General features: G+C 36.8%; 1 protein-coding gene across 9 annotated transcripts in view; it reads right to left on the minus strand.

The window, feature by feature from the left end:
* Positions 1 to 2,740: 2,740 nt before the first annotated feature.
* The window catches only part of ROBO1 (roundabout guidance receptor 1), a 1,145,602-nt gene continuing 1,120,739 nt past the window's right edge, over positions 2,741 to 27,603 (minus strand). For 8 of the 9 annotated variants that reach the window (XM_043593873.1, XM_043593874.1, XM_043593878.1 and 5 more), the window contains 5 exons: positions 22,945 to 23,351; positions 19,720 to 19,872; positions 11,512 to 11,820; positions 5,661 to 5,857; positions 2,741 to 4,415 (listed from right to left, as the gene is read on the minus strand). In XM_043593873.1, coding sequence (XP_043449808.1) covers positions 4,401 to 4,415; positions 5,661 to 5,857; positions 11,512 to 11,820; positions 19,720 to 19,872; positions 22,945 to 23,351 — 1,081 coding nt within the window. In that variant the 3' untranslated portion in view covers positions 2,741 to 4,400. The remainder of the gene's footprint in view (positions 4,416 to 5,660; positions 5,858 to 11,511; positions 11,821 to 19,719; positions 19,873 to 22,944; positions 23,352 to 27,603) is intronic. The other variant, XM_043593879.1, reaches the window with a different exon arrangement.

Consider the following 27,603-nt stretch of genomic DNA (forward strand, 5'->3'; position numbering starts at 1 on the left):
CCTTTTAAATTTCTGCTATATTCTCTTGAAATAAGCTGAGAAAACTAGAATTTGAGAAAAGATATTTCCATTTGAAGAGTAACCTCTTTTTAAATGTCTAATTATATCTTTTTTTGTAGCAAGATTGTATATTTTAATATTAACAGACATTGCACCTGCTACGGACTATTTCCTACCATACCATCCCACTTCCCACTTCCAGCAGATGAGAGAGCTTTCTCTGTACGCTACCCTCAGATGGTTTCCAGAGAAATGCAAAGGAATGGTTACCATAGAAAAGCAATTCAACACTCCCTTTGCGGTTTCAAAACAGATCTTTGAAATCTATAGCAGAATGAAGGCTCAGTTGCAAGAGCTAAGGTCTTGCAAACCAAAGACTTGGCATGCAAGCAATATACATGCTAGTCTGTCTCTTCCCCCCTTTTTCCTCTTGTTCTCTTCTCCTTCTCCTCTATCTCACTGGGAAGACAGAATTAAACATGAGGTGAGAGAATTAGATACAGCAAATGTGTCACTGAGGTTTCTGATTCTTGTGCCCTCTCACCTCTGATCACGTAGAGTTTTAGGAGTCTGCAAGAGCAACCTTGGCAGCACTTTCTAGTTCTGAATCAGAGAAGGAGGAGGTATGGCCCATAAATACCTGAGCATTTACCATGTACTTTACGCATATCAATTCATTTAATCCAAACAACCTTATAAAGTAGGCATTCTTAATACCATTCAATGATTAAGGCAGATTCACTAATCTTCCCATGGCTATAGCTAATAATTTGTGGAAGCAGGATTCAAGAATAGGTGGTCTGGATCTAGGACCAAGGCCAACTTCCTTTACATTTCAAAAGTAGCCACCACCCCCTCCCCCAACCCGCACATGCACACAGCCTCCATAAGCAATTAAAGATAGTAGCATCCTGCGAGGCCCAAGGAAGGGTCCTCATACCCAAGTCTCCAGAACCCCAGCATGACATGGAAGAGCGTATGAAAGCCCCATTCGCTGCTCCCTACACCCAACCTACATCAAAGGGCTTAAAAATATCAGGATAGTGTCTATGAATAAGGGATATCAAGGTAGGGAAAAGGAAGATGCTGCATAAAAGTTATGATAAACAAAGACCATTGGAAACTTGGACAAGAGCAAAATTGTTGAAAGCTTCTACCGCCAACACCGCCCCCTGCCCCCGCCAACACATGCGCATGCACACACACACACACACACACACACACACACACACTTTCTACAAAAGAATACAGCCCTGGGAATTTAGATGCTACCCTATAGAGAGGGCAAGGAAGAGAAAATCTGGACTTTATATCTGAAATGACCAAGAAAGTCAGATACAATTGAGTTCATCCAGAATAAAGATGATATTTTTCTGCCACTAAGCAGAACAGCAGCCCAAACACTGTTATTTAAAACTCAAGTGACATTGCACCTGAACTGTGAAATATGTGCTGAAAATGCCACATCACCACCCATTGTCTGGCCCTCAGGAATTCAAAAGCAAGGAAACAAACAAAAACACCAATAATTTACTCCAGGGTTAGGAATTTCACAGTGTATTTTACTCACTGGAAATGGAAACACCCCCATCTTTGCACTACATTTATACTTTGATATGTTTTTAACTCTTTGCAAGTTTGTAGGACCAAACTATGTGTGAAAAGTGAGGATAGAATGGATGCAATGAATTTCAGTCTATAAATACAATATCTTATGTTGTTCGGGGCATTTACAGAGTCCATGTCGTCACATACATTAACTCACTGAATCATGACAATTGCTCCATGAGGTAGGCATTATTGAATTTACAGGTGAAGTACCTGAGATTTTGAGGTTAAGTAACACGTCCAAGGAAATACAGCTCATGACAAAACTGGGACTCAAACACAGGCCCCCAGATTCACATAATTTATATGTATATCACATGATATAAATAGAAACTAGCTTATAGTCACCTCACAAGGGGAGAGAAAAATTAGGCCGTTAAGCATGTCTCTCCAATGTTCCCCTTGAAATAGCTTGGAAACTGACTTCTTGACCTATGGATCTAAGCAGATGCTGGTGATTATATCACTTTTGTAAAATTAAACTTCAAAATAATATCTACCTTCTTTTTTTCAAAATTTTCCCAGTTTTGTAAATTATGATCAACACAAAGTTTAACCATATATATATCACAGGGAAAGAACCTTCACTAGATTCTCTTGCTCATCTCACCCATTCAAAGTTGAATACTTGAATATTCTGACCTTAATCTAATGGGCAATAATGTTCAACCCAGTATATGGCAGGTATAGAATTGTTAAAATTTCACATGAACCTGTAAACAAGAAAGCAGATAATTACTAATAAATATTCTGGATAATATAATTTTCTTATTGATGGAACAGAGGTGGCTCAAACTTTATAAATTAGATGTATCATAGTTGAATCCTCACTATTTCAGAAATAGGTTAATTGAAATTCAGATACACATAAAAAACATTTTAGTACATCCTTAATATTAAAATTCTATTTTACGACCAAATGACTTTTAGGTCTTGATTGATCTTACAGCCTTAATTTCCATGGAGTAGAGAATTTTTCCTTATAAGTAAAGCCTCGTTGTTCAGAAAACAGAATTTTTATTCATCTGATAATACAGTGGTGAAATGTTAAGACAGCACAACTTTGTGACTAAATGGAATAAATTTGATCACACAATGAAAAAACAAAAGAAATCAACACAAGAAAGAATGATGTATTTGAGAACATTTTTAATAAATAATGTGACAAAATTACTTTTCTGATTATTGGTTTTCAGTATGCAAAATTATGGCTAAAAATAAGAGGTTTCTTACATGAACATAATGAAAACATTAATCACATGGATTGTTCCCTTAGTACTGCACACCCTTTCTATGTAACTTTCAAATTATCTAAGTGAACACATTTAGTTTTTGGTGAACACCAGCTTTTTCTGTGTGGTTCAGTTTTGTTTGGCTTTGTTTTCCAGTGGGGTCAGGCCTGATACCTGTGTATGAATAAATGTACATTTTTTTCTTCAAATAGCACCAATTATCAAGTCAATGAAATTCATATAACGACAAAAAAGGATCATAAAAATCTACAGTCAGAGGGCATCATTTGGCAATTCAAAGCAAGTAATGCCTCTCTTTGAGCTTATAAGAAAATCTCATAAGTTTCAACATTGGCCACAACAAACTTAAACCTTTTTTTTTCTTTAGGTCCAGGAAAAGTAAGAACCATTGGGTTCATGGCCCACAATAAAGTATGCACGTTACTTCACCACCTGTCATCATTCAAATATTCCAAATACAAACATAGAGCATTAACAAAACAGGTTAAAAACGCTTCTCAACACTTTTCTCAATAAGACAAAAAAGGTTAATAGTTACAATGGTTTACAAATAAAGTTTAGTGATTGTGCTTTTAAAACCAAAAAAAAAAAAAAAGATTAAAAACAGTGCATTACAAAAACAAAAATCAAACTTCCTTAAGTGGCACTTCTGAAAGTTGAACTGACACTACCAGAAGAAATTTAGGCCAGTTAAGATAGGGATGTCCTTATTCAATTGGTCATTAAAAACATCCATTGGTTTGTAATATGCATTAATACTTGCGTTCGATTGAAAAATAGAACAAGGTTTTTTGCTAGGCTTACTTATGACAATGACTAGACAACCAGAGATCCAACTGGCTTATTCCTACTTATCCAAAAGTATATTTCCAGTAAGAATATACTTCCATGATTGAAATGAAGACAAAATAAAGTACCACCAGGGGTTGCAAAGAGTATATATTTACAATGTTTCTACCCCATTCAAATCGACTTGTGGTTGTTCTGCATGTATTCTATTTTATTTTCTCCCAGCAGAGGGTGGTATGAAAGACTGACTTTAAAATCATGTGAAAATGAAATATGTTTTAATTTGCAGTAGCGGTTGGTTATAGAAAGATTATATCTTGAGAGCCCTTGCCATGAGGTTGATTAGTCAATTTTGTATCTTTGATCAATACTTTGCTATAAAATTGGCTTGATATAGAAGCAGTGCAATGCCATATCTCAGGGGCAAAATGCAAACGAACTGTTTTGTTCTCTCTTGCTGGCTGATGACTGAAGCAAGAAGTCAAGTACTTCCCTTGCTAGAAGTAAAGTGTAATGGTTTGTTCCAACAGCGAGGGGAATAGGGAAGCTCTTCATAGGGATAAGGATCAAACAACAACAATAAAACTCCAATAAAATTTTTAAAAATGGTATTCCAATAAGAGGAATAAAAATGACAATTTTTACACTCTGATTGCACTGAACATTGTATCTGGCGTCATGTGTCATCAGACAAGAGGCATCTTGAGAGATACTTTTCACATTGGATCGCACAAGCCTCTCTGGTTGTCTTCAGCTTTCAGTTTCCTGTAAGAGATAAGTTTTTGGTAAATTTCAAAATCAATCTTATAGTCTTATCTTTATATGGATGTATATGTTTTTATCCTTATAATTTGCGTTTCTTCCTTCATTCCCTGGCATACGTTAAAAAGTGCTCATGGCAACTGATTTCATTTGTCTTTATAGCTGGTTTTGATAGAAGATCCAGTAGTTCTCTACAAGCACCAAACTGTGTTCTACACAATGTTGCAGTATTGGGGTATGTGGGGCAGGAGCGAGAGGGGCAGCGAAAGGTGGATTTCTCTACTTGCCCTGTCCCCAACTCAACATTATAGCTCAAATTTTATTGGTTTAAGTATTAGAGTTATTTTTGGTAACTTTTTGTCCCCCAGAAAAGTTCTTCTCCTCAAAAAGACAAGCACAACTTATAAAACAGCTTCTCACCACAACAATTGCAAGAAGAAAATCTTATTCCAAAATTCAAAATCAAGATGTTTTGGGTATTATAGGAAATTCAATTAGATATTATGCCTTAAAATTTTTCATCTTCTATTCTTAAAAGTTTAAGATGAACATTCATTTAACAATCTACTTGGGTTTAAATATATTTGTAAGAAGAGAAATTTGTCCTCAACTTGTTTATTATTATTATTAGATGGAGGAAACATGGTCTTAAAAGTTGGTTTATTTTGACTTACTGCCAATTCTATCTTGTATTGCTATCTATAAATTCCAACAAAGGAGTATATATTTGACTCAAAGAGTGTTCTCTTCCGAGAAGGTTAATGTCAAGGATCATGTTCTCATTGGCAGAAGAATTAAGGTGGAAGATAGTTGGTCCAATCAGTTAGATTAACCCCAGTGATTACTAGGGCGGCAGATAACACAGGCTAAGCACTCTCATTTACATCCTTATAACTCTGTCACCTTACTGGTTTTTACAACGTACTACAATACAGTACTATACAATATATTATCTAGAGAAATAGTTCTTATTTCCTAACAACATGTTTGCCATATAAACTTCTTATACGAATATCTGCAGATGAACATGACCTCTAGATCCAAAAAGAAACTGTTATCACCATTTAAAACATTGGAATGCATTTCAAGAAAATCATTAAATTCACAGAAGTTTAGTCTCTGGTATCACTAACATTGGCATTTGTGGTAAAACAGAAACATTTCTGTGGCCTGATACATATTTCTAAATTTGAGGCTGATTTAATAACTAGCATAATGCTGAGAAACTTGGAAAAAAATTATAGATACCTCTAATTCTTCATTATTATCTTCTCCTCTTTCATATCCTCCAAGAACCTGCATTTCTGCAATATTTCTTCGACCTACATTTGCTTGTTCTCTTTGTCTGCTTCCTGATCCTCTTGATGACATTGAGCTTGAAGAACTAGGATCTCTGGGATTATTTGATGTCGGAAAAGTAGGTCTACAGTAAGGTAGAATATCCTCTGTGTAATGAAATATAGTAAGTGCATATGAACACCATTATGCATTTTCATTGTATAATGTATCATCACTTATGTCTGTAATTTTGAATGGGGAAGCACCAGTGTTTTTGAGGAGTAAGTGAGGATATTTTATAACAATAATTGAAAAGCAGCATTGTCGTGAAAATGAAAATAACAAGTCTTGTCTTCCTGGTAGTGGTTGGCGTTCAGGTTGGTTTCACTCACAAGCTCCTGACTACCTCAAACTCACTTGGGACCAAATTCATTAAGAGGTAAACCAAACCTAGAATCAGACAGAGCTTCCAGTTCTCTCCTTCACTATGTGATATCCAATTATTTTAGGCCTTAGTTTCCACTTTTCTAAAAAAAGTATTACTAATATGTATACCCAGAGGAGCCCCTAGTGTTGCTGTAAAAACAGAGGAGATAATGAAATCTCTATGCAAATTATGAAAGATCATTTTCAGGCACTGATAAAAACAAAGCCCAGTTTCCTCAAACTACCAAAACAGAATCAAGCCCAGGTTCACTTTCGAGACAACCTCCATCTTAACATTGTATTTACATTGTGGAACCTTGAATCTCAGAAGTTTGCCACATCGCTAGCTCAAAACACAAGCCACTCTAATGAAACACCATCTTCTGAATTTCTATCTTCTTACTGCTTTAAATTTGGTGCTGCTTGTATTGATGCCTCCACCAGTTGCTCACTTCTCTCTAAAGCCTGTTCCCTCCACTCTTTGGACACCAAACACATGAAAAAACAACTCTTCTATATTCATTTCCCCTCCCCCTCCAAATGCTTCTACTGTCCACGCTGCCTGGATGCAATCTGATTTCCCCTGAGGTTTCCACACAAGCTCTCTCCAGTAGAATGAGGAAGGTTTGCCTCTTATCCCAACTAGCACCAGTTCGAAGTCAATACTCCCTGACCTTTGCACAAAACATTCTCTTCCTGGGAAGGTCAACCACTCTACTAATGTCACCTGTTTAGTCCTCCTTGGTGGCACCTTTCTCCATCCATTCTACTCATTACAACTTCTACCCATCATCCAGGTTCTGACTTGCTGGGGTCTCACAGTCCATGAAGACCACTGTTCCTGCATCCTTGCCTCATAGCACTTGGACTCCTGTGACCTGAATCTTCTGTCCCTGTTTTACCAATCTTTTTCTCTCCATTGACTGTAATTTTTGTCAATCTACAATATAAAATCTGTCTTTTGCTAAAAACTTTCCTGTTAAGCCTTTGCTCCACATGAATCAATACCTTCTTTCTGTCCTTGATGCTCAACAAAGCTTCTTGAATTTAGACTCAATAGTGGCAGATGCAACTCCCATTTACTCTGGATCGCACTGAAATCTATGCATGCCCACATTACCACTATGAAAGAGAAAACTCACTGTTGACTTTGAAAATGCTAATCATGTTTCAGCCCTTATGTCTCTGGACTTCTCGCTGCCTTCATCTGGAAACCACTATCAATTTAAACATCACTATTCCCAGCTTCTAGTTCTCTTCCTTCCTGGACAGTTTTCTGTGGGCTCTTCCTACAGAGTGCCTCATACATGTTGATGCCCTGCAAATTTCTACTTTTACCCTAGTGTATACATATACATTTTTCTCCCACTCACTCTGGGTAATTTCATCCATTCTCACAAATTGCAACCTTTTCTAGAATGTAACTGTCATGGGGGCAGGTATTTTTCTGTGTTTTGTGTTTTGATATACTCTCAATTTGACATATAACAGGTCATTGATAAATAGTTTTGAGTGAATGAGTGGATTTAATTACTATTTTATTATGATAAATCATTAATTTATATTTCCAATTTTTGAATTATGTTGAATACTTCCTCTTAAGCGTCCCTCAAACTCACTATGTCGAACATTGACTTCATCATGTCCACTCCTTTCTTCTCTTCTGGATTCTCTAATATAGTTAATGACAACACTAATTATTAAGAAAACAAACACATAATTAAAAAAAAAAAAGGGGCGCCTGGGTGGCGCAGTCGGTTGAGCATCCGACTTCAGCCAGGTCACGATCTTGCGGTCCGTGAGTTCGAGCCCCGCGTCGGGCTCTGGGCTGATGGCTCAGAGCCTGGAGCCAGCTTCCGATTCTGTGTCTCCCTCTCTCTCTGCCCCTCCCCCGTTCATGCTCTGTCTCTCTCTGTCCCAAAAATAAATAAACGTTGAAAAAAAAATTAAAAAAAAAAAACAAACACAGAAAACCGAAATTATTTTAGAGTGTTCCCTGCCTTCCAACAACCTTCCGGCACTCCTTCAATGTACCTTTTCCACACATTCAAATATACACAGGTGAGCCTGACTTTTAACACAAAAAAATGTTAATGTTGAATTTTCCCACTCACTCATCTCTGTTCCTATAGCCTGGTTTATATTCTCCACATCTCTTGTCCAGGTGTTGCAAATATCTTCCAATAGATCTCTGTGTCTTGAGCTATTCCTCTCTAAAACATATTCACTCAGCTGCCTTCTTATAGGAACTACAGGCAGTCTATGACTTAAACTTACATTTACCTCAAGAGCTTCCTCTTTGACCACTTTTACTATCTTAGTCACACTGAATTTATAATCTTCTTAATGTACCTCAAAGCTTTTCATGTTGAGTTTCTCTGCCAGAACAATCTATTCACTCTTCTTACTCAAGTAAAACTCCACCCACCCCGGTCACTCGGCTTATGTGTTATTTCCACTAGGAAAGATCAAGAAGTCGTTTTCTACCTCACGTCCCCACAAGACTGGGCTAACTGTCCCTTCTCTGGACTCTCAAGTATCACAGCATCATAAACGTTATACCAAATATGAATATGTCTGTGAATCTACAGATAACCTGTCTCCAACTCTGACTATAAGCTTCTTGAGGTCAAGGTTCATACTTACACATAAATCTTAAGACCAGTACAATGCTTTATACCGCAGTGGATGTTTGATATATGTAGAAATAAATTGAACTAATTGAGGTAAATGTCAGCAAAACAATCAGTCATTCAAGTCTAGAAGACCACTCTCTTTAATTAAAAAATGACCATTCATTACACATGTAAATCAGGGTGCCTCTTTCATTTTAAATAATGTCAACTGAATTATGAAGGTGAAAATTATAGCAATGCATAGAAACAATCATTTAATGACACATATACGCAGAGTTATGGTTTAAATCAGAATTTGAGAAAGCAAGACATAAAATAATAATCTGGTCAGTGTAACTCAGTGCTCTCCATGAAATAGGGTCCCTTGTTTCTAGATTAATAGTTCCAGCAATAGTTCTTTAGTTAGAAATATTTTTATAACACAAAGGACAACTTATTAAAGTCTAAAGATTGATAAAATAATTCCATCTCTTTGTTCTAATTCTGTATACTCCAATATCTTTCCAGGTTTGTAAGTCGCTTTTTCTTCCCTGAAAAATCCCACCTGCTTTGGAGGAAGCTTACTTGTAGCAGCAAATTGGTTTATACTTTCAGGCCACATATAAACTTCATAATTTATGTCATGACATTGTATTTATAAGTCACTACTTGGAGTATAGAATAGATCAAAGAGTCAGAGCCAGATCACATTTTGCTTAACTGATAACAAGCAACCTAAGTTTTTCAAACTTTGGATTGTGGTAATAACACCAAGTACTTTGTGCTCATATAGTGGGGGCGTCCACCCCCACTCATCACTTTGTTGCTGAGTACATGCCTAGATTAGGAGTTCAGGCTTCCTGTCACATAAGAGAGTGAAACTGACTCCCATTTTGAAAGGACATTGCTAATGACCAGGTGCCCATAATAAAAAGAATGAGAGTTTGATGTCTAATTTTATCACAACATATCTATTAAAATACAGCAGTAGTTGTACAGGCTTCTCAGATTCATTACCCTACCACTCTTTTCTGACTATGACCAATCTTCCCTTTATTATATTTCTTTCTCCTAAATGGTTTCTATTCCTTAGTATCTAATAATGCTCAAATACACTATCCTAAAGCATTTCTACAAATTCTGCCTTCCTGGCAAACTTGTTCCCAACCTCTTCTCTTCCCAGCCTTCTGAAAAGGGCTCATCACCTCCCTTCACAATGTCCATTTACTTTACAACTCCTTAGAGTCTGGCATCTATTCTGACTACTCTACTAAAAACAGTTCTAATACCACCCACAAATAACATATTACAAAATCCTTAGGCATTCTCTCCCCATCCTCCACCTCCTGTTGACATCCAACTTCCAGTTCTGTGTGGCATTTTAGATTTCTTCCTGTCTTAAAATTTCCTCCTCCATTCTTTCTAGGACACTATTTTCTCTGGCTTAGAGAACTTGATTATTTTATATCTCTGGGTGGATCCATCTTGGTTTCCACTATAGAAAGTCATTCTTGTACCTAGTCTTTAAATATAATCACTGCTGATTATTGGTGCATTGAAACTGGCTCACACGTTCTCAGCAAAAGAAGAGTAACCGAGTCTTCCCAACTCCACATTCACTGACTTCATATTAGCAGCTTGAAACCAGCTGTCTTGGGAGTAACTACCCAACAGAAGTATGTAAACGGGCACAAATTAGGATTTTGCTCTGCTTTCCTCCCAGAGAATTGATTGCTCAGCTTTAACCGATATATCACTGTTGATAATTTAGCCTTTGTAATTCACACAATTTTACTCTGTGTTGCTGTTTCTAAAATCCACTCTCTACTCACAACCTTTCCCCCTGATCTTTAAACTCAGTTGTCTAAAGTCTTATTGATTTTCTTCATATCTGTGTTCTTGTCAGCACCTTAATCCATTCAACATTGAAAATATTTTCCCTTAGAAATCTTTTCTGTTTTGTTTTCTTACATCAGTTAGTACAATTATATTCCACTAGTCAGCAGGGCCATCTAATGAACATTTGAGTAACTTCTGCTTTACTCCATAGTTTCAGTCTATTTTTCTACTTTCGATTAGTCACCAATTCCTACTGGCTCTATCTCTGACATGCCAGTGGAGGCTGTTCTCTCCTTTATTTCCCCACATACCTATTTTAATTCAGTGTTTTCCTATTTTATACCTAGATATTTTACAGTGACCTGATACTTTCATCTATTAGATTCCAGTCTCTTCCTTCACTATAGAGTGCTGCCAATTCTTTTTCTAAAAATCTGATTCTGTCATTTCTTGCTCAAAATTCTTTGCTGGCTCACCACTGATTATATCATAAACCTCACAGTCTAGAGTCACATTCCCAGCCTTGCCAATCTGGCCCAACCCCCTCTCTAGTTTTATCTTTCATTATCTGTGCCGGGCCCGAAGCAACCTATTCTCTGGTCAAACTGGAAATTAAAGTTCCCCAAACATCGGTTTTTACACTTACATGTTTTTTCTCCATTTATTTCCTTTATCTGCTATCCCCTTCTCCCTGTTTCACCTGTTGAAATCATGCTTTCCCTTAAAACCCAATTCAAATGACACCTCTCCAAGGAAGTCTTATATAATGTTATGAATTTAATTTAATTATATTAAAATTATTTGAGTACATGCTTGTCTCCTCCATTAGAGACCAAATTTCTAAACTTATCCATTTTCATATGGCTCACAAGAACCTAACAGTGTAACTTACAAAATATATGTTCAATCTATATTTATTTGCTGTATGAATAAATTGGTACCTTGGATGAGATGAGTCTTTGCTGGTGGAAGGTCGCGTTTTGCTGCCTTGTTTCCTCGTCCTTTCCCATCATTTTGCTGCTCCTGTGCTTCTCTGGTATCACCTGGATTTGTTCTCATATCTGCAACTTGTCTTCCATCCAATACTTCTCTCCCCTTGTAGCTGCCTACTTTTCTATCTGATGATCTGTCTGTTCTTGCTTCTATAGAAGGTAGTTTGGGTGCCATTACAGGTCGTACCTCCAGCTGTGCCTTGGATTGGACAGTGGGTGACTTTATAGCAGGTGGTGGCACCGGAGGAGGTGGAAGATCTAGAAAGAAAAATTTAAAATACTGTAAAAGTCTACCACTTACACTTAAATGTTAGTATTACCATTGGATTCACATTCAATTGTGAGGTAATACATCTTAAATGAACTGGAACATTTGAAGGCAACGAAGGAACAAGAAGATCAACAATTTCAATCTATCCTCATTGTTATATGGCACAAAAATAGTGAATCATAGAGCTGGGACTTAAAGATTACCAAGTCTTGGGATAGCTAATATAGGCATATGTGCTCAAACTCTCTCTCCGCCAACCATGACAGACCTTCTTAATTGATTTCAGTGCAATGTTCCTGGTCCCAAATGCATACCCTTACTCTTCAGGCAACCACTTCAAATTGATTGAGGTTGGCACTTGAGTTGAGACGTATTTGCCATCTCTAATCTAGCCTAAATCTCTTCCCATTCTGTAAAAAGAGTAACTTGAACACACAGACCTTAGGTTTTCAACCTCAAATCTAGATGTGATCAGAGCTAGGACCAATGCCCTCAGATTCTTAATTTCTGGTTCAGTATTCCTTATATTATTACATTCTATTTTGTATTTATAATCTACCATCCATTGATGGGATTGCTGCACTTTGTATCTGCACCCAGAGGTTTTAAACCAGCTAATCTCTGGTATAAATGTAAGTTAATTTCATCTACCTATCACTTTATACACACTTTATGCACACATTTTTTATATAATTCAAAGTCTTATAGACACACCTAAGGATACTAGTAGGTAAAAATTTGATATCTAGAAAATTTACATTCTTTAAGGGGTGCTACCTTTGCCCCCATGTACATTTTAGGGAACAGAAATAGATATCCTAATAATAGTTGGAAAGTTAGAAGAATATGAAGAGATTCTAATTTTAGGTTGTTCTGCCGTTAGCATGGAAAGGTTTGAATACAATTTGTAATAGCTCAGGTAAGTAATGATAGAGGGTGTAACTGCATTGGTGGCTGTTCAGATGAAGAAATGTATTTGAGAAAGGTTAAGAAAGAAAAATCAATATCATTTAATGATCAATGGAATCTAGCAGGGAAAGCACAGGAAAGAATCTAAAATGACACGATTTTCACCATAGTTGACTAGGTGGATGATAGAAACTTCACTGAAGATAAGGAAGGAGGGGATGAGAAAGAGATGGCCCACAGAGGAAGAGGAGGAGTTCAGTTTTACAAAAAGTGAAAAGGAGGAGACTTTGAAGTACCTAGATAGAGATGTTCAACAGGTTTTTGTACATAGAATCTGAGTTTCAAGAGAGGTCAAGACCAGAGATACAGAGATTTGGTAATTATCAGCATGACTTTTTCAATCATGAGTTCAGAAATGGTAATGTTTTCAGATTTTAAGAGGAATACCTAAATGATAGAATAAATTAACTAAAAAGTGTTTATAAAACATGTATTAAAAGCTTAGTATTAAAAAATCAACATTCTAAACAAAAAATTTGCATTTACATTCTAAAAATAAATCAAAAGTACATAAGAACTTGAAAGTACAACCCCTCGTATATCTCCATCTCCATTTCACATACTCAATATTGATTATGTGGAAGTAATCAGTTTGAATATGTTTGTATAGATCATTCCAGAAATTATTTAGACACACAAATCAGGCATATTTGTGTTGCATAATTCCATGGAGCATCATTCACATCAGGGACTATATAAATTGGCCACACCTTGGTGGTACAGTGCCAGTCTACTCACCCCTATGTGGTGGCAAAAAGTACCACGTGAAAATACGTAGCCTTTCTCTCTTATTGACATAAGGAGAATTGCACTTTTTTCACCTAACTGTGTAGTTGTATACATTTCCCTGTATGTACATACAGCTCTACCTCGTTTTGAAAACTTCGTATAATCCTCTGTTTTATGAGTGTATCATTATTTATTTAGCCAATCCATACAGGGGAATATTTAGGTTGTTTCTGTATGTTTTACCATTACTGACAATGTTCTGTTGACTATCATTTACATATGCCAGCATGAGAAATCCTTGAATATTAAAATATTCTCAGAAATATTAAAATATTCTTAGAAATTCTTAATATAATAGCAAATTAAGAGTTCTAGGACACAGTCAGTGTTTCTTATTCTCATATTTTTTTTTAATTTAAAAAAAAAAATTTTTTTTTCAACGTTTATTTATTTTTGGGACAGAGAGAGACAGAGCATGAACGGGGGAGGGACAGAGAGAGAGGGAGACACAGAATCGGAAACAGGCTCCAGGCTCTGAGCCATCAGCCCAGAGCCTGACGCGGGGCTCGAACTCCCGGACCGCGAGATCGTGACCTGGCTGAAGTCGGACGCTTAACCGACTGCGCCACCCAGGCGCCCCTTCTCATATTTTTTTACAAAGAATTAATTTTATCCCTAAAGTAACTTTTTTCTTAACTAATATTATTTTGACATTACATGCTAAAACAAGGCATCGGAATTCACTGTATTGGTTTCTGAAAGCAGAAATTTTGAGGTACCATCTTCCTACCAGCTATTTTACTTAGGACTCCATTATTAAAAGTGGTCTATCCATCTTTTACCTGCATTTTGTTGTTGTTGTTAGTTCTCATGGCTCATTATGTTCTAGTTTCATATAAATAGCCTCTAAACATTACCTAAAATGGTGGCCAGAGAAAAGCCAATGTACTAACTTTCTCTTGATTCTACTAAATCACATTTTTTTTGTCTTACAACATATATTATCAGTGCCATTGTGCCTGATTTTCCTCTTCACTACTTTAATGGATTTTTTAAAAAAACGATACTTAAAAAAAAAAGGTACCATCATGAGAGTCCTCCCTCATCTGCTACTTGTTTAGCAAAAATAACCAAAAAGAGAGAGCTAAAAAATAGACTGTCCTTAGTGGCTCAAAGCCAAGAGACCCAAGGCAGAGTGGTTCTATGTTCAGACCGAGCCTGGGACTGGCAATGAAAGAAGGAGAAGAGTCTAATTGAGAGCATACCTGGCAGCAGATGGAGTGAATGCCTGCAGGCTCATTTCTGCACCATCTCCTTGCTACAGATTTAAACCCCAAATTGCAAACACAGACTATCAAGCTGGCACAAAGTAACTGCCACTATCATCAAATCATAAAATGTCTGGGCTCCTCAGATACCAAAGCTAATGATTACCACTATTATAAGATCATACAAAATCTTGGGAATACAGGACTCTTGAGACACAATCTATTTCCAGAAGCTCTATGACACAGGTAGAAAATGAGAAGAGAACCCAATGGTAATTTTAAGAGTTCTAACTTCCTATATATATAATTGCTTCTGTATCTAATTGACAATGAGAGGTAAATGCTTGCAGGTTTTGCTTCTTTTTTTTTTTAAATTTTTTTTTCTCAACGTTTTTATTTATTTTTGGGACAGAGAGAGACAGAGCATGAACGGGGGAGGGGCAGAGAGAGAGGGAGACACAGAATCAGAAACAGTCTCCAGGCTCCGAGCCATCAGCCCAGAGCCCGACGCGGGGCTAGAACTCACGGACCGCAAGATCGTGACCTGGCTGAAGTCGGACGCTTAACCGACTGCGCCACCCAGGCGCCCCCAGGTTTTGCTTCTTATACAAATCGGTTACCAAACAAAAATTTTCAGGTATTATAAAATGATTATTGAGTCAAAGCAGGGATTATTATATTATGAACAACTTTATGTTTCACAAAATGATAAACAGTACTTTCACCCAGTTCATACCAAGAGTAACAAACAGGATCATGGGCATGTTATACGTATGTACAGACTCTTTATATAATCATATAAACATCATTCTTTCTGTAATACTTCCCAAATACCAACATAATGTATATAAAGTAATATGTAAAGCATGTGCATGTAGACAGTTCTGCCAGCATTAACTCGCTATGGAGATCAAACACTCTATTTACTTAACCGCTTAAAGTCCCAAGACCTTGTAATTAATGATAAATCAAGTCAAAATAACATCATTCCAAAGAGGGTGGTGAATTTATAATTTATGAAAAGTAGGGCTAGAGAAATAATGTAGATTTGGTTTTTAAATCAAGTATGTAAATGCATCGAAAGGGTTGAAAAGAGGGGGTGGGAAGAATCTATTAGAAGGTCCTAGAAATGCACTTATGCTTGGCTTTAACTTGCAAAGACTCTGACTGATAAATATTCATATATTTTAATCCGACCCTTCATCTGGGTTAAACTTGTAAGCAGCAAATATGAAATAAGTAAATAGATTCTGCCTGTCATTGTGACTATAGCATACAGTACTCTGTTGTACACTCAGTACTCCCTGGGTCTCTAAGAGGTGTAGTATTTACATACAGAGTAAGGTATGGTCACCGTGCCGTGTGCCATCAGGAGGCTCAAGGGCTACTATAGGCTGAATTGTGTCCCCTCAAAATTCACATGTTTAAATCTTAACCCCTTGTGCCTCAGATAGAGACTGTATTTGGAGACAGGATCTCTAAAGAGGTAAAGTAAAATGAGGTCCTTGGGGTGGGTCTTAATTCAATCTAACTGGTTTCCTTATAAGAGGAGATTAGGACACACACAGAGATTGAAGGAAGACTGACTAAATACACAAGGGGACCATGGCCATCTACAAGCCAAGGAGAGAGGCCTCAGAAGAAACCACCCTTGCTGACACCTTGGTCTTGGACTTTTAGTCTCCAAAGTTGTGAGAAAATAAACTTTCATCATTTAAGTCCCTGGTTTATAGCACTTTGTTATGTCAGCCCTAGAAACTAATATAGCTGTTGACAGACAAGGATCATAGTAAACTACTCTTCATCAGCTCAGACACAGCCACTCTTTAGCCTTCTATATATAGTTTACAAAAGTTCTACGAAGCAAGTACATAATTTGAAGCATATTTTACAAAGTAAAGACACTACAAACTCAAGACTGATATATTATACTATATTCTGAAAATAGTTAACAAAGGAATTCTATTGATAGTCATCAAACTCATCCATCATAGTTAAGATTTTAATCATCAAAAAACAAAAATTAAAAAAAAAACCCTCCATGTCTTACGAACATGTTTAATGCATATTAAAAAAAATTTAATGTTTATTTTTGAGAGACAGAGAGAGAGAGAAGGAGAGAGAGAGAGAGAGAGAGAGAAAGAGAGAGGGCAAGGGGCAGAGAGAGAGGGAGACACATAATCAGAAGCAGGCTCCAGGCTCTGAGCTGTCAACACAGAGCCTGATGCGGGTCTTGAACCCACAAACCAGGAAGATTATGACCCGAGCCAAAGTCTGATGCTTAACCAACTGAGCCACCCTTGTGCCTCATGTTTAATGCACATTTTAACAACTGGCAACTCTAAATTCTTTCTTTTCCCCTCCCCTTTCTCTTTCTTAATAAATTGTACAAATTGTGTCTGCCACTGAGTTTCTTCATGAAATAGTCTATGATTTTTTCTTCAAACAATGCAGTATAGTATTTTGAGGAAATAATTTCTGAGAAAATGACTTTGGTTTCCATGTCATAGCCACTGCTAACAAGACTATGTGCATTTCTCTTATTTGATGCATAAAAAAGTATTTGCATTTACTTGATTTTACTTAATCAATATGTATTGTGGGATATGCATAAAGTAACACACATATTTTGGTATTTTTTTCTTCATCAAATCAGAAAGTGTCCAGAATTAAACTCAAGACTTTTTGGTACAATAAACATCACTAAGAGACAGATGGTTATCAAAATGCTGAAAGGAAGTTAAAGCTAAAATTGTAAAAATAACTTTAGTCATATCTCCTCATTTTATCTATTTTTATGACTTTGGGAAAATAATTATTGGCTTCTACAAGACTTTAGATCCATGATAATTTTGCATAATCGCTTTTGTGAAATAAACAATGAAAAATCCAAATAACATTTCAAATTAATGTTTTGGCTTTAACCATTTCAATGTATTTCTTTGGTATTCTAAAATTAACTTTGAAAAAATAACTTAGGTGTTTCATCATTCAGTGTAACAGTTACTATTCCGGGATGAGTTAGAATTCATATTTAATTATTAAGCACATTGAAAAAAGTACTGCAGAATGCGGGACAATAAATACAGATCACAATTTTCTTTTTTTTTTTTTTTTAATTTTTTTTTTCAACGTTTTTATTAATTTTTGGGACAGAGAGAGACAGAGCATGAACGGGGGAGGGACAGAGAGAGAGGGAGACACAGAATCCGAAACAGGCTCCAGGCTCTGAGCCATCAGCCCAGAGCCTGACGCGGGGCTCGAACTCACGGACCGCGAGATCGTGACCTGGCTGAAGTCGGACGCTTAACCGACTGCGCCACCCAGGCGCCCCCAGATCACAATTTTCAAGCATAGTGTAGTTCGTAACTGTGTTACCATGCCCTTTAACTTGGCATGTTCACATTATTTAAAACATTTTGAAAAAGCATCACTGAGCGCTAGAAGTCCCTGAAAACAAGTGTAAAGAATGAGGTAGAAAGAGCTACACAAAGCTGTAGGCCAGATTTTCTCCCTTACGTATTTAACGTAGATATGTTTATATCAAGGTTTGATGTTCGACCAGTTTTCCAGTTTTTCAGTCAGGAGCGCCCTCTCCCAGATAATAAAAACTGATAGGACAGCTATAAAACTTGTAAAATGCCATTACAGGGGTCCCATAAATGTAAAACTGCCGATAGAGTTTGGGGATTTACACCTAGTGTTTGTCCCTTCACAGAGGCAAACATTCACAAAGCCACTGTAATAACCCTTCAAAATCAGATAATATTCTGACAGCTCAGTTTCACTGACAAAAGAGTCCTGGGCAGAAGCCAGGAGGCCCAGGTGCGCTGTGTCATGCCAGTATTTAATGTAGTCTAATATCAGATAGATGCTAGTGAGAGAAAATACTCTGAATAAAGTACAGATAATAGCATGGACAGCCACTCATTGCAAAATTACTTGTGCTCATCATGCTGGGAGCTTTGTATTAAATTTTTCTGTCAAGTGGCAGGAATCACAGGGGAAAGTGCCTCAGAAAACCCTCCTTGTAACCTCGGATAAGGATCTATAATATTAGGCTTTCATATGATAATGGCAAATGATGCCCTTTTTGAAAAATTGCTGACTGGTAATGAAAGTCCTAATCAGATTGTGGTTGGAGAGGACCAGGAGGTGTGGGACAATGTCTGTGACACCCTTCTTTCCCCACCCCTTTAGTAAATGTAGCAAACTTGACAAGATGGGTGAGTCTGAGAGAATTTATCTTACATGAATTTTCAACAAAGCCCTTGGGGTTGTTTATAAAACGAGAAGGTGGCGGTTTAATAAATGCTGGGCCACCTGAGGCACTTTCATTAAAGGCTTTCTCTAGACAACATCACAATGTTTGCATTAGTCTCTTGTGCTCCCTTGAGAATACAAGCGTTACCTCTTCAGTGAGAGTCGATATTGTATGTGAAGGCATGAAGGAGATGATTCGATTTGCCCTTCGGTGCACAAAATAAACTGTAACACCGCTATAGCCAGAATTAACATTCAAATAAGTTTACTGTTTTCTATTTGAATGCCAAATTCCAAAAGCAAAGCAAAAAAAGAGAGAGGATATTTCGGAAGATTTACCAGTGAATGTGATGAAGGCTGCTTCTCTGTCTTACTTCAGCTACAGTAAAGTCTATTTGCTTGCAACTACAAAAATAACCTCGTAAAAATATTGAAAGTATACACTATTCTTAGTTTCTTAAATAACTATATCATTAGAAGTACTAGAGATGCTTAACAAAGATACCAAAGTCGAGCATTTCAATAAGGAATATGCAGCTTACCATTAATGAATTTTAAATGTAATTTCTAATGCCAGTGGATGCATTTTCTAGTCCTAGAGAGCCAGGGAAAATAGGCGAGATTCATAGATGTTTTCATGCGTTTCAATGGACTTACCATCTGTGTAGGCTTCTCTGCGCAGATGTCCTGGCTGGTGTTTTTGCTTCTTGGCTGGTCTGGCCTTCTGTATTACCGCAGCACTCATGTTGCTGTCTGTAGAAACAGGACTTGTGGGTCTTGGGCACTGGGATGCATGGAAATGTCGGCGGCCTGAGTAAAAAAAAAAAAGGAAAAAAAATCAGAGCCAAACTCATCAATGAATTTTAATTATAACAATAATAATAAAAGGAAAACAGTGCAACTAGCAGCATCCCTAATTTCCTAAAAATAGCTTGAAATAAACTAATCCAGCAAATAATAGGATTTTTGTCATTTTGCTTGACCCATCCACTGGAAAAAAAAAATGCGCAGAGAGCATTTGCCAGTCTTTTTTTTTTTCTTTTTAACTGTAGTACTTTTATTCTGTTAAAGTTCTTGATACCACTTATTAAAGAAAAACAACCCAATTATTTTTCCAACTAATTTCACTAAAATGTTATTAGCAAACAAAGATATTAATTAAATTTTTGCATAGTATATTCAGTGGCTATTGCTTTCTCAAGGGAATAGCCAGACTCCTTAAGAAATTTGCATTCTAGGGGTGCCTGGGTGGCTCAGTTGGTTAAGTGCCCTATTTCGGCTCAGGTCATGGTTTCATAGCTGTGAGTTTGAGCCCTGTGTCAGGCTCTGTGCTGACAGCTCAGGGCCTGGAGCCTGCTTCGGATTCTGTCTTCTCTTTCTGCCCTACTCTGCTCGTGCTCTCTCTCTCTCAAAAATAAATACACATTAAAAAAATTAAAAAAAGAAATTCATATTCTAAGAATGAACAGTACTAAATACTTCCCTTATTTTAATTAAACAGATATGCTATTCTTTGAAGGCAGACTCCCAATAGCTTAATACATTCTGAGGTATTTATCTAAAGGAGGCCTGAAATTAAGGTAGCTCACATACTTAGACTCGTCTAAAATTACTTCTGCTCTTTTCTTTGATAAGATGTTTACTTGCTGATTCTGGATACTTAAAGTGACCCCTCCAGAAACTTCTATTTTTTTTTTGGTAGTAGTAGAGGTGGTTTGTTGTTTTGTTTTGGGGGAGGTTAATATTTGCAGGTACCAGTGATAACTGAATTTGCTAGTTAGACATGGTACATCTCAGTCCTCTCCAATTTTCTGGCTGTCTTACAGACATGTTGTATTACAACAGCACAACATATTTAATCCATAATGGCAAGGGAAATTGTGGCCCTATACTTGACCTTCATTATTTTGGTTTCTAGAAATTCCAGACACACAAATCCGGAATTTTTTGTTGTACTACAAGAAACTTCAAACTGAACTAGCCAACATGTCTTTTGGCTATAGACAGGCCACATACAGTGAAACCAATGTATTTAAAAATGCTAACTGAAGCATATTAAATAATATACACTAATGTGGCCAAGTGAGAAGCAATTTGATTGGATTGTTCATTCATATTAACTTCAAGTCATATGAAAAGCAGCACCCCTTCTTGAAAAGACCATTTTAACAGGCAGAGGCCAATGCATGTTTAGTTCATTATAATTATGAGTCAAACGAAAACCAGAAGTGCCACTAAATTACAATACAATAAAATATTAAACCAAACTCTCTTTAGCCATGATGGAGACTATTACAATTAAAGTTACATACCCATGAAAAGAGAGAATTAGGGCTGGGACTGAGCACATTCTTCATTCTATTGTGTAAAGCCATCTACTGCTCATAGACCCTGAGGCGTAAGGTCGTTTACAGATGAATTTTTGATGTTATTTCAGTGTTTTGTTGATTTAATGAACTGAAACACACCCTTAATGAAATCTGAAAGCAGTAGTTTGGGAGGCTTAATTTCACTTTCTTTTTTTTTTAATAGAGGATTAAAAAATAAGAAGAAATAAAAGCTATGTATACAGTTAGATGTTATTTATTAAGGAGGACAGGTAGGTATGGATAGTTATTTTACTATATTTAGTAGCTACTGAGGGAAAAAAGGGGAAATTTGGTTGAATTTTGTAAAATATTAGCATGGCTGAAATAAATACATGTTCTACAAAAAAGGTCGAAAGGTATTATTAGACTTTTTTTCTCCCACAACACATTCCTGATAAATAACATATAGAAATAACTTTATTTTCTCTGAATATATTCAATAAATGATAAAAAATAATGACCAATCCAGTATCTGAAGAGAACAGGGCAAAGTACCTATGTGACAATTACTAAATTAAGAAAAAGAAAACAACAAAACAAGATAGCAATTACTGATATGTTGTGATAGTTGTTTATTTCTGTGAAATGTGTTTTGCTGGCTACATTATTTTACTCAAATATTTGTATTTTTTTGGCTACCAGAAATTCATATACACACAATGTGTATATGAATGTAAAATATGTATATATATGCATATATTACATTGTATGGATATAAATGTTATATGATAAATGTTTGGCTTAAATCTAAATTCTTTCCCTTTCCATATTATTTATTCAAGGTTGGGAGTAGGAGATAAATAAAAATGGGTCAAAACGTAAGGATAGATATATGATCATTGTAAACAGGCTACTGGTAATGAAAAAAGAAAACAGAAAAAAACACACGAGCACTTGGATTAACTTTATCTCCAAGTTATTAGATTAAAATGTTTACTTTAAATATGAAACATGTATGCTTGAAAATATATGCATATTACACACATCTTTCTACCTTTCTCATTAAAGTAGTCTTCTGAGAGGGCATGAAGAGCATGGGAGTTAAGGACAAACAGCACATTTTCCAATGGTGGCGTTTCCCCCTCTGGAAATTTATTTATTTCTCCTAGATAACAGTATAAGAGAACTATCACAATGAATTCTATTTTGGTTGCTTTTTGCACCTTAAAAAAAAATCGTGTAACACAAACCTCAGCTGACTATAGGCAAACCTAAAGAAACCGTATACATATCTGCTACGACTTCTGTAAAAACAAGAACTTCCCAGGGACTGCCACTCACATACAGGATTTATTAAATAAAAATAAACCAGAAGATTTAAAAAGTCTTGTCAGGAGAAAGGGAATAACTGAGTTATGTCATATTCTTGAAACTTAGTTTCCTTAGGCAGCAAATAAAAGGCAGTAGTAATAGTTGCATTTCACATCAGACGCAAGATCATAGGCGGTAATTATCAAGTGACATAAACATACCGAGTTTCCTTTTCCAACTTGGTAAAAAGTGCACAACTTACCAGCGGCATCCTGCATTTGGCGACGTGCCACTTTGAGGCCAGCATACTCTGCTGCTGCCGCCACTGCCTGGGCAAAATCGGCATCGGTGAAGAAGGAGCCGTCGGAAGAACTAACACTGGAGCGTCCACTGGAAATGTTGTCCTCCTCTGAGGCTGAGCCCCAGCCATTGATCATGGACCCAGTGACAGAGCTCTCGAGGTCCCCTACACTGGAGGCAGGGGTCTGCTCAAGCCCACGTAACAAAAGCCGTCTGGTCTGCATCTTGGCCACTTCCATGTCTGCTTCATCTTCTTCCTCTTCTGGAGCATCCGTATCCATATCTGAGACAAGAGGTCCTGAAATGTAGCCATAGGTATGTGGTGGGGAAATCGGTCGTGGTGGTGGAGGGGGACTCACAGGCTGCCGTCTGCAGGAAGATGAATAAACAGGTTTGGCTCAGCTCGTTATTAGGACATACACAAAATACATTATCCAAGAAATTCACGAGTACACTGATTTGATCTTTGCTTCTGTGAAGCTAATTTAACCAAGCTGGGCTTTCTTTTAATTCAAGGTTAACAGAATATACTCAGCTACCTGTAAGTCTCCTTATGTTTTATCTTTTGGATTATATTCAATTAAAAAAGGAGAAGTAAAACATTCTTTGGAAACATATGCCTATGTACTTGTCTTAAAGCTTATTGAATACTACTGATAGATTATTATTACCAAAGACAACAGACATCAGTTCTGAAACAGATTGCTCCATAAACCTGTTTCTTTCCCTTCTCTTCATTTCGACTCCTACCATTCCAAGCAAATGGACTCATCTGTTCTGACTACAGAGAGGAGAATTTCATAGGATGGAACAATTACACATTCAGCATATGACAATTTCCTTTAGATTCTATTAAAATAAAAGGCTATGCATGCCAAGAGCATTTTTTCTCTGAATTAATTATACACCAAAGGTGATTAGCTATTTTCAAGCCTATCACTTTCACCATTATTCCACCTGTCTGTTAAATAAAAAGCTTAAAGGTATTTTCTTGATATACTGGAATTAGTTAAGGGCAAAAGCTGAGGACAATGTGAGTGGTATTGTCCAACTTAAGTTCACAGAGTTACCAATAACTACTTTCAGTCGTCTCTCCACAGATCTGGAGAACAACATCAGGTATCCTTCTACCACCATCTGACACCGTCACCCACAGCGAGTATAAGATGCAAAGATGACTGAGAGGACAGAGGGTGTTCTGACTTCAGTGAAGTAAGGTTTGTGGAAAGAAGTTATTCCCAATGGGGGAGCGGGGGAGAATGCCCAGAGATTAACTCCTAATGTACAAAAGTGTCTGACAAAAAGGAAGACCCTAGTGATTTCTAGTTGAACGACTGCTTAGTCAGTGTCTGACTCAACAGTCCCAATGCTCTCTAAGCAAGGTTAAAGAGATGACATAAGGGACAATGTCATTTGGAAGGGTCATAACAATACGTTTTCAAATCCTGTGCCTTTGAGAAGTAAGGAGGATAGATTCCACACCAGTCTGCCAACCTGAGCATAAGCCCTAGAGGAGTGTAAGACAAGGATCGAGTGCCATCTGGTCACCTCCACGGTTCGGGGGGCTAGGAAAGACACAGCATGCATTTCACTGGCTGGTAATCCACCTAAAGATGTGGCTGAATTGTTCAAGGACTACAAATGCCTAGAGATGCTGCCCAGGATTGAGTCCTTCATCAGGGAGGAAGTTGGTGCCAGCCCATTTCCCTCACCATTCTTATAATACTCACAAGCCAGATGACATAAAATACTCATCGGGGCTAACCAAGGAGAAGACTGGATCTTCAACTACCTTGTCCTTTTTTAAGTTCCCTCTTCCTTGCCTTACCTTTAGGAGAATGGATCCCGAAGAGGGAGGAGGATGAAAGTGGCTAAAAGCAGGGAATGCCCTCTCACTCCATGCCACCACAACCACAGACAGATACTATCTGCAAAGGATGTCTGGAAGTGCACGATTATAGTTGTAAAATGAACAGAATTGGAATTTAAGAAAAAAAAGAAACAAAAAAATGACTAAAGGAAAAAAAAGATTCAAACCAAAAAACAGGCTCTTAACAGATGGTTAGCAAACAGATGGTTAGCAAAGGGGAGGTGGGTGGGGGATTGGTGAAATAGGTGATGGGGATTAAGGAGGGCACTTGCGGGTGCTGAGTGCTGAGTAATGTAAAGAACTGCTGTACCCCTATATTGTACACCTGAAACTAATATAACACTGTGCGTTACCTATACCGGAATTAAAATTAAAAAAAAAATAGGATTGGGCCTTAAATAAATTAAAAAAAAAAAGCAAACAAACAAAGTCATAGAGGATCTGGTCAAAATCTAAGGGACCTACTGTAGTGAAATAAAGGAAGTTCAATAAAGCACAGTTTTGAGGGTGAGATGGCAGAGACTCAAAGAAAAACGTTTTGTGCTTTTTAATTCACTGAATTGAGACACTTCAATCAACATGTTTTGTTAACACAAATAGAAAGCATTAAAAATAAATGATCATTTAAATACTATAACTAATTTATTGAGCACTTGTTTTGTAACTAAGTATATTTTATAATACTAACTCATTTGATTCTTTAAAAAAATGTTTATTATCTATTTTGAGAAAGAGAGAGAGAAAGAGAGAAAGAGAGAGCAGGGGAGAGGCGGGGGTGGGGGGCAAGTGGGGAGACAGACAGACAGACAGACAGAGAGAATCCCAAGCAGGCTCCGTTCTGTCAGCACAGAATTCGATGTGGACCTCAAATTCACAGTGAGATCCTGACCTGAGCTGAAATCAAGAGTCAGGTTCTTAACCGACTGAGCCACCCAGGTGCCCCAACTCATTTGATTCTTACAATAGCTTTCCACGGAACTGCTTTTATTATCATTTTACAGATGAGGTACTGAAATTAAGAAAAATTAAAGACCTTGCCCAAATTCCCACTACTAGTATGTATCAAATATAGAATTCAATCCCACATTTCATTTCTCAGGTTAACACCTTCCTTCTAGGAATGATGTTATTACATACATATACACATACATACACATATACACACATATACATATACATACATACAATATGTAACATAATAATTTACACACACACATATATATGTACATACGTACACAGTTCTTTAATGTGCTATTTTTTTTTTCTGGGTGGTTTCTAATGCATCTGCGTGTGGCAATAAAAGAAATATGGAGAATATGCCAAAGCTGAAATTATTTAAGAGATTAAAATGGATAATTGTTTCAGTATGGACTGTGTTGTACACATAAGAGGAAAATCTTTGTTTAATTTGGACTGCAATAAAATACCATACTTAAAAGTCAATTTACAGTCTTTGTCAGCATGCACATCCAAAATACCACAAGAAACTTCTTTTTTTAAAGACATGTAAGACTTTCTAGCACAAAGGGGACTATTCTGACCATCAATAAAGGGATGTAGAACAGCCAATTTCGCTATGAAAGGAAGCCAGCATTGTTGTATTTGGATAATTCACATTTGTACAGCAAAGGCAGCTCCATGTTAAACAAGGCCTGGCTTTTAACTACTATCCCTGTGCAAATGCTGAGGAAAGAGAGAAAAATTTATTCAAACCATCTGTAAATAAGGCAAGCCCAGGGAATGTGTGATAAACATGTACAGTTTGAAATATGCAATATATTCTATTTGAAAACAAAAAGCTATTTCAAGATGCCGCACTCAAGTGGGACTTGCCACAAATGAACCTCAACCCTCTAGATTTTTCTCCCTGAGGGGTTTCAACATCTTCTGAAATAATGTACGAGTATATGACTGCAAATCACAATACTCTAGGCTCCTGCAAAAATGATGTCTTCATAAACATGTTCGAGAGAAGACAGGAAACAATGCCATTAATTTATGAAAGCAGGTGTTTATATAGTTCACCACATACAATTTACCAGGCAAAAGACAAAGGGGGAAATGTATACTTTTGAGCTTTTCTCTAAAACTGTTGTAGCTTCAATACTCTGTAGAATTAACCACTACCCAGTTAGTAAATAGACAAGATATTTAATTCTCCTTTGCCTTTTTACTGTCTTTTCTTTCCAAATGTATCATATTCAGTTTGTCTATATTAATAAGACATCGGTAAATCTCTTAGCCCATACCTGAAAATTACTTTTTCTACTTGAGAATTTTTTGCTAAATATCGACTACAGTAAACTCAGTAGGACCACTTTTTGAAACAGTATACACAAATAAGTTTAATTATATGATTTTCATAGTTACTGTCTGAAAAGGGAGAAGAAAGATTACTATTATGTTGGTCACCTAGTTTACCTAGTATTAGACAAGAAGAGAACATCTACAAACTCATTAGAATGCCAGAATGGCAATATCCATATTAAAGCCAGTCTGAAATGTTTAATTAAATGTTGCAGTGATATAATGGTTTTAGTTCAGTAATTTCTTACTAATATACATCATACTGTTTATTTATGCCCCTAATCAATAAACAGTAAAAAATGAATTCATTCTTTAAATATTCACTCTGCCCCTATTACAGTGAGGACTGCTAGGTTCAGAGACCAAAGGAATCACAAGCAAAAAAAGCCTGGGGAATGCTTTATACTCGAGTCATAAATGGATATGATTTTAAGGCATACATAC

The sequence above is a fragment of the Prionailurus bengalensis genome, chromosome C2 (assembly GCF_016509475.1).
Source record: "Prionailurus bengalensis isolate Pbe53 chromosome C2, Fcat_Pben_1.1_paternal_pri, whole genome shotgun sequence".
Lineage (NCBI taxonomy): Eukaryota > Metazoa > Chordata > Mammalia > Carnivora > Felidae > Prionailurus > Prionailurus bengalensis.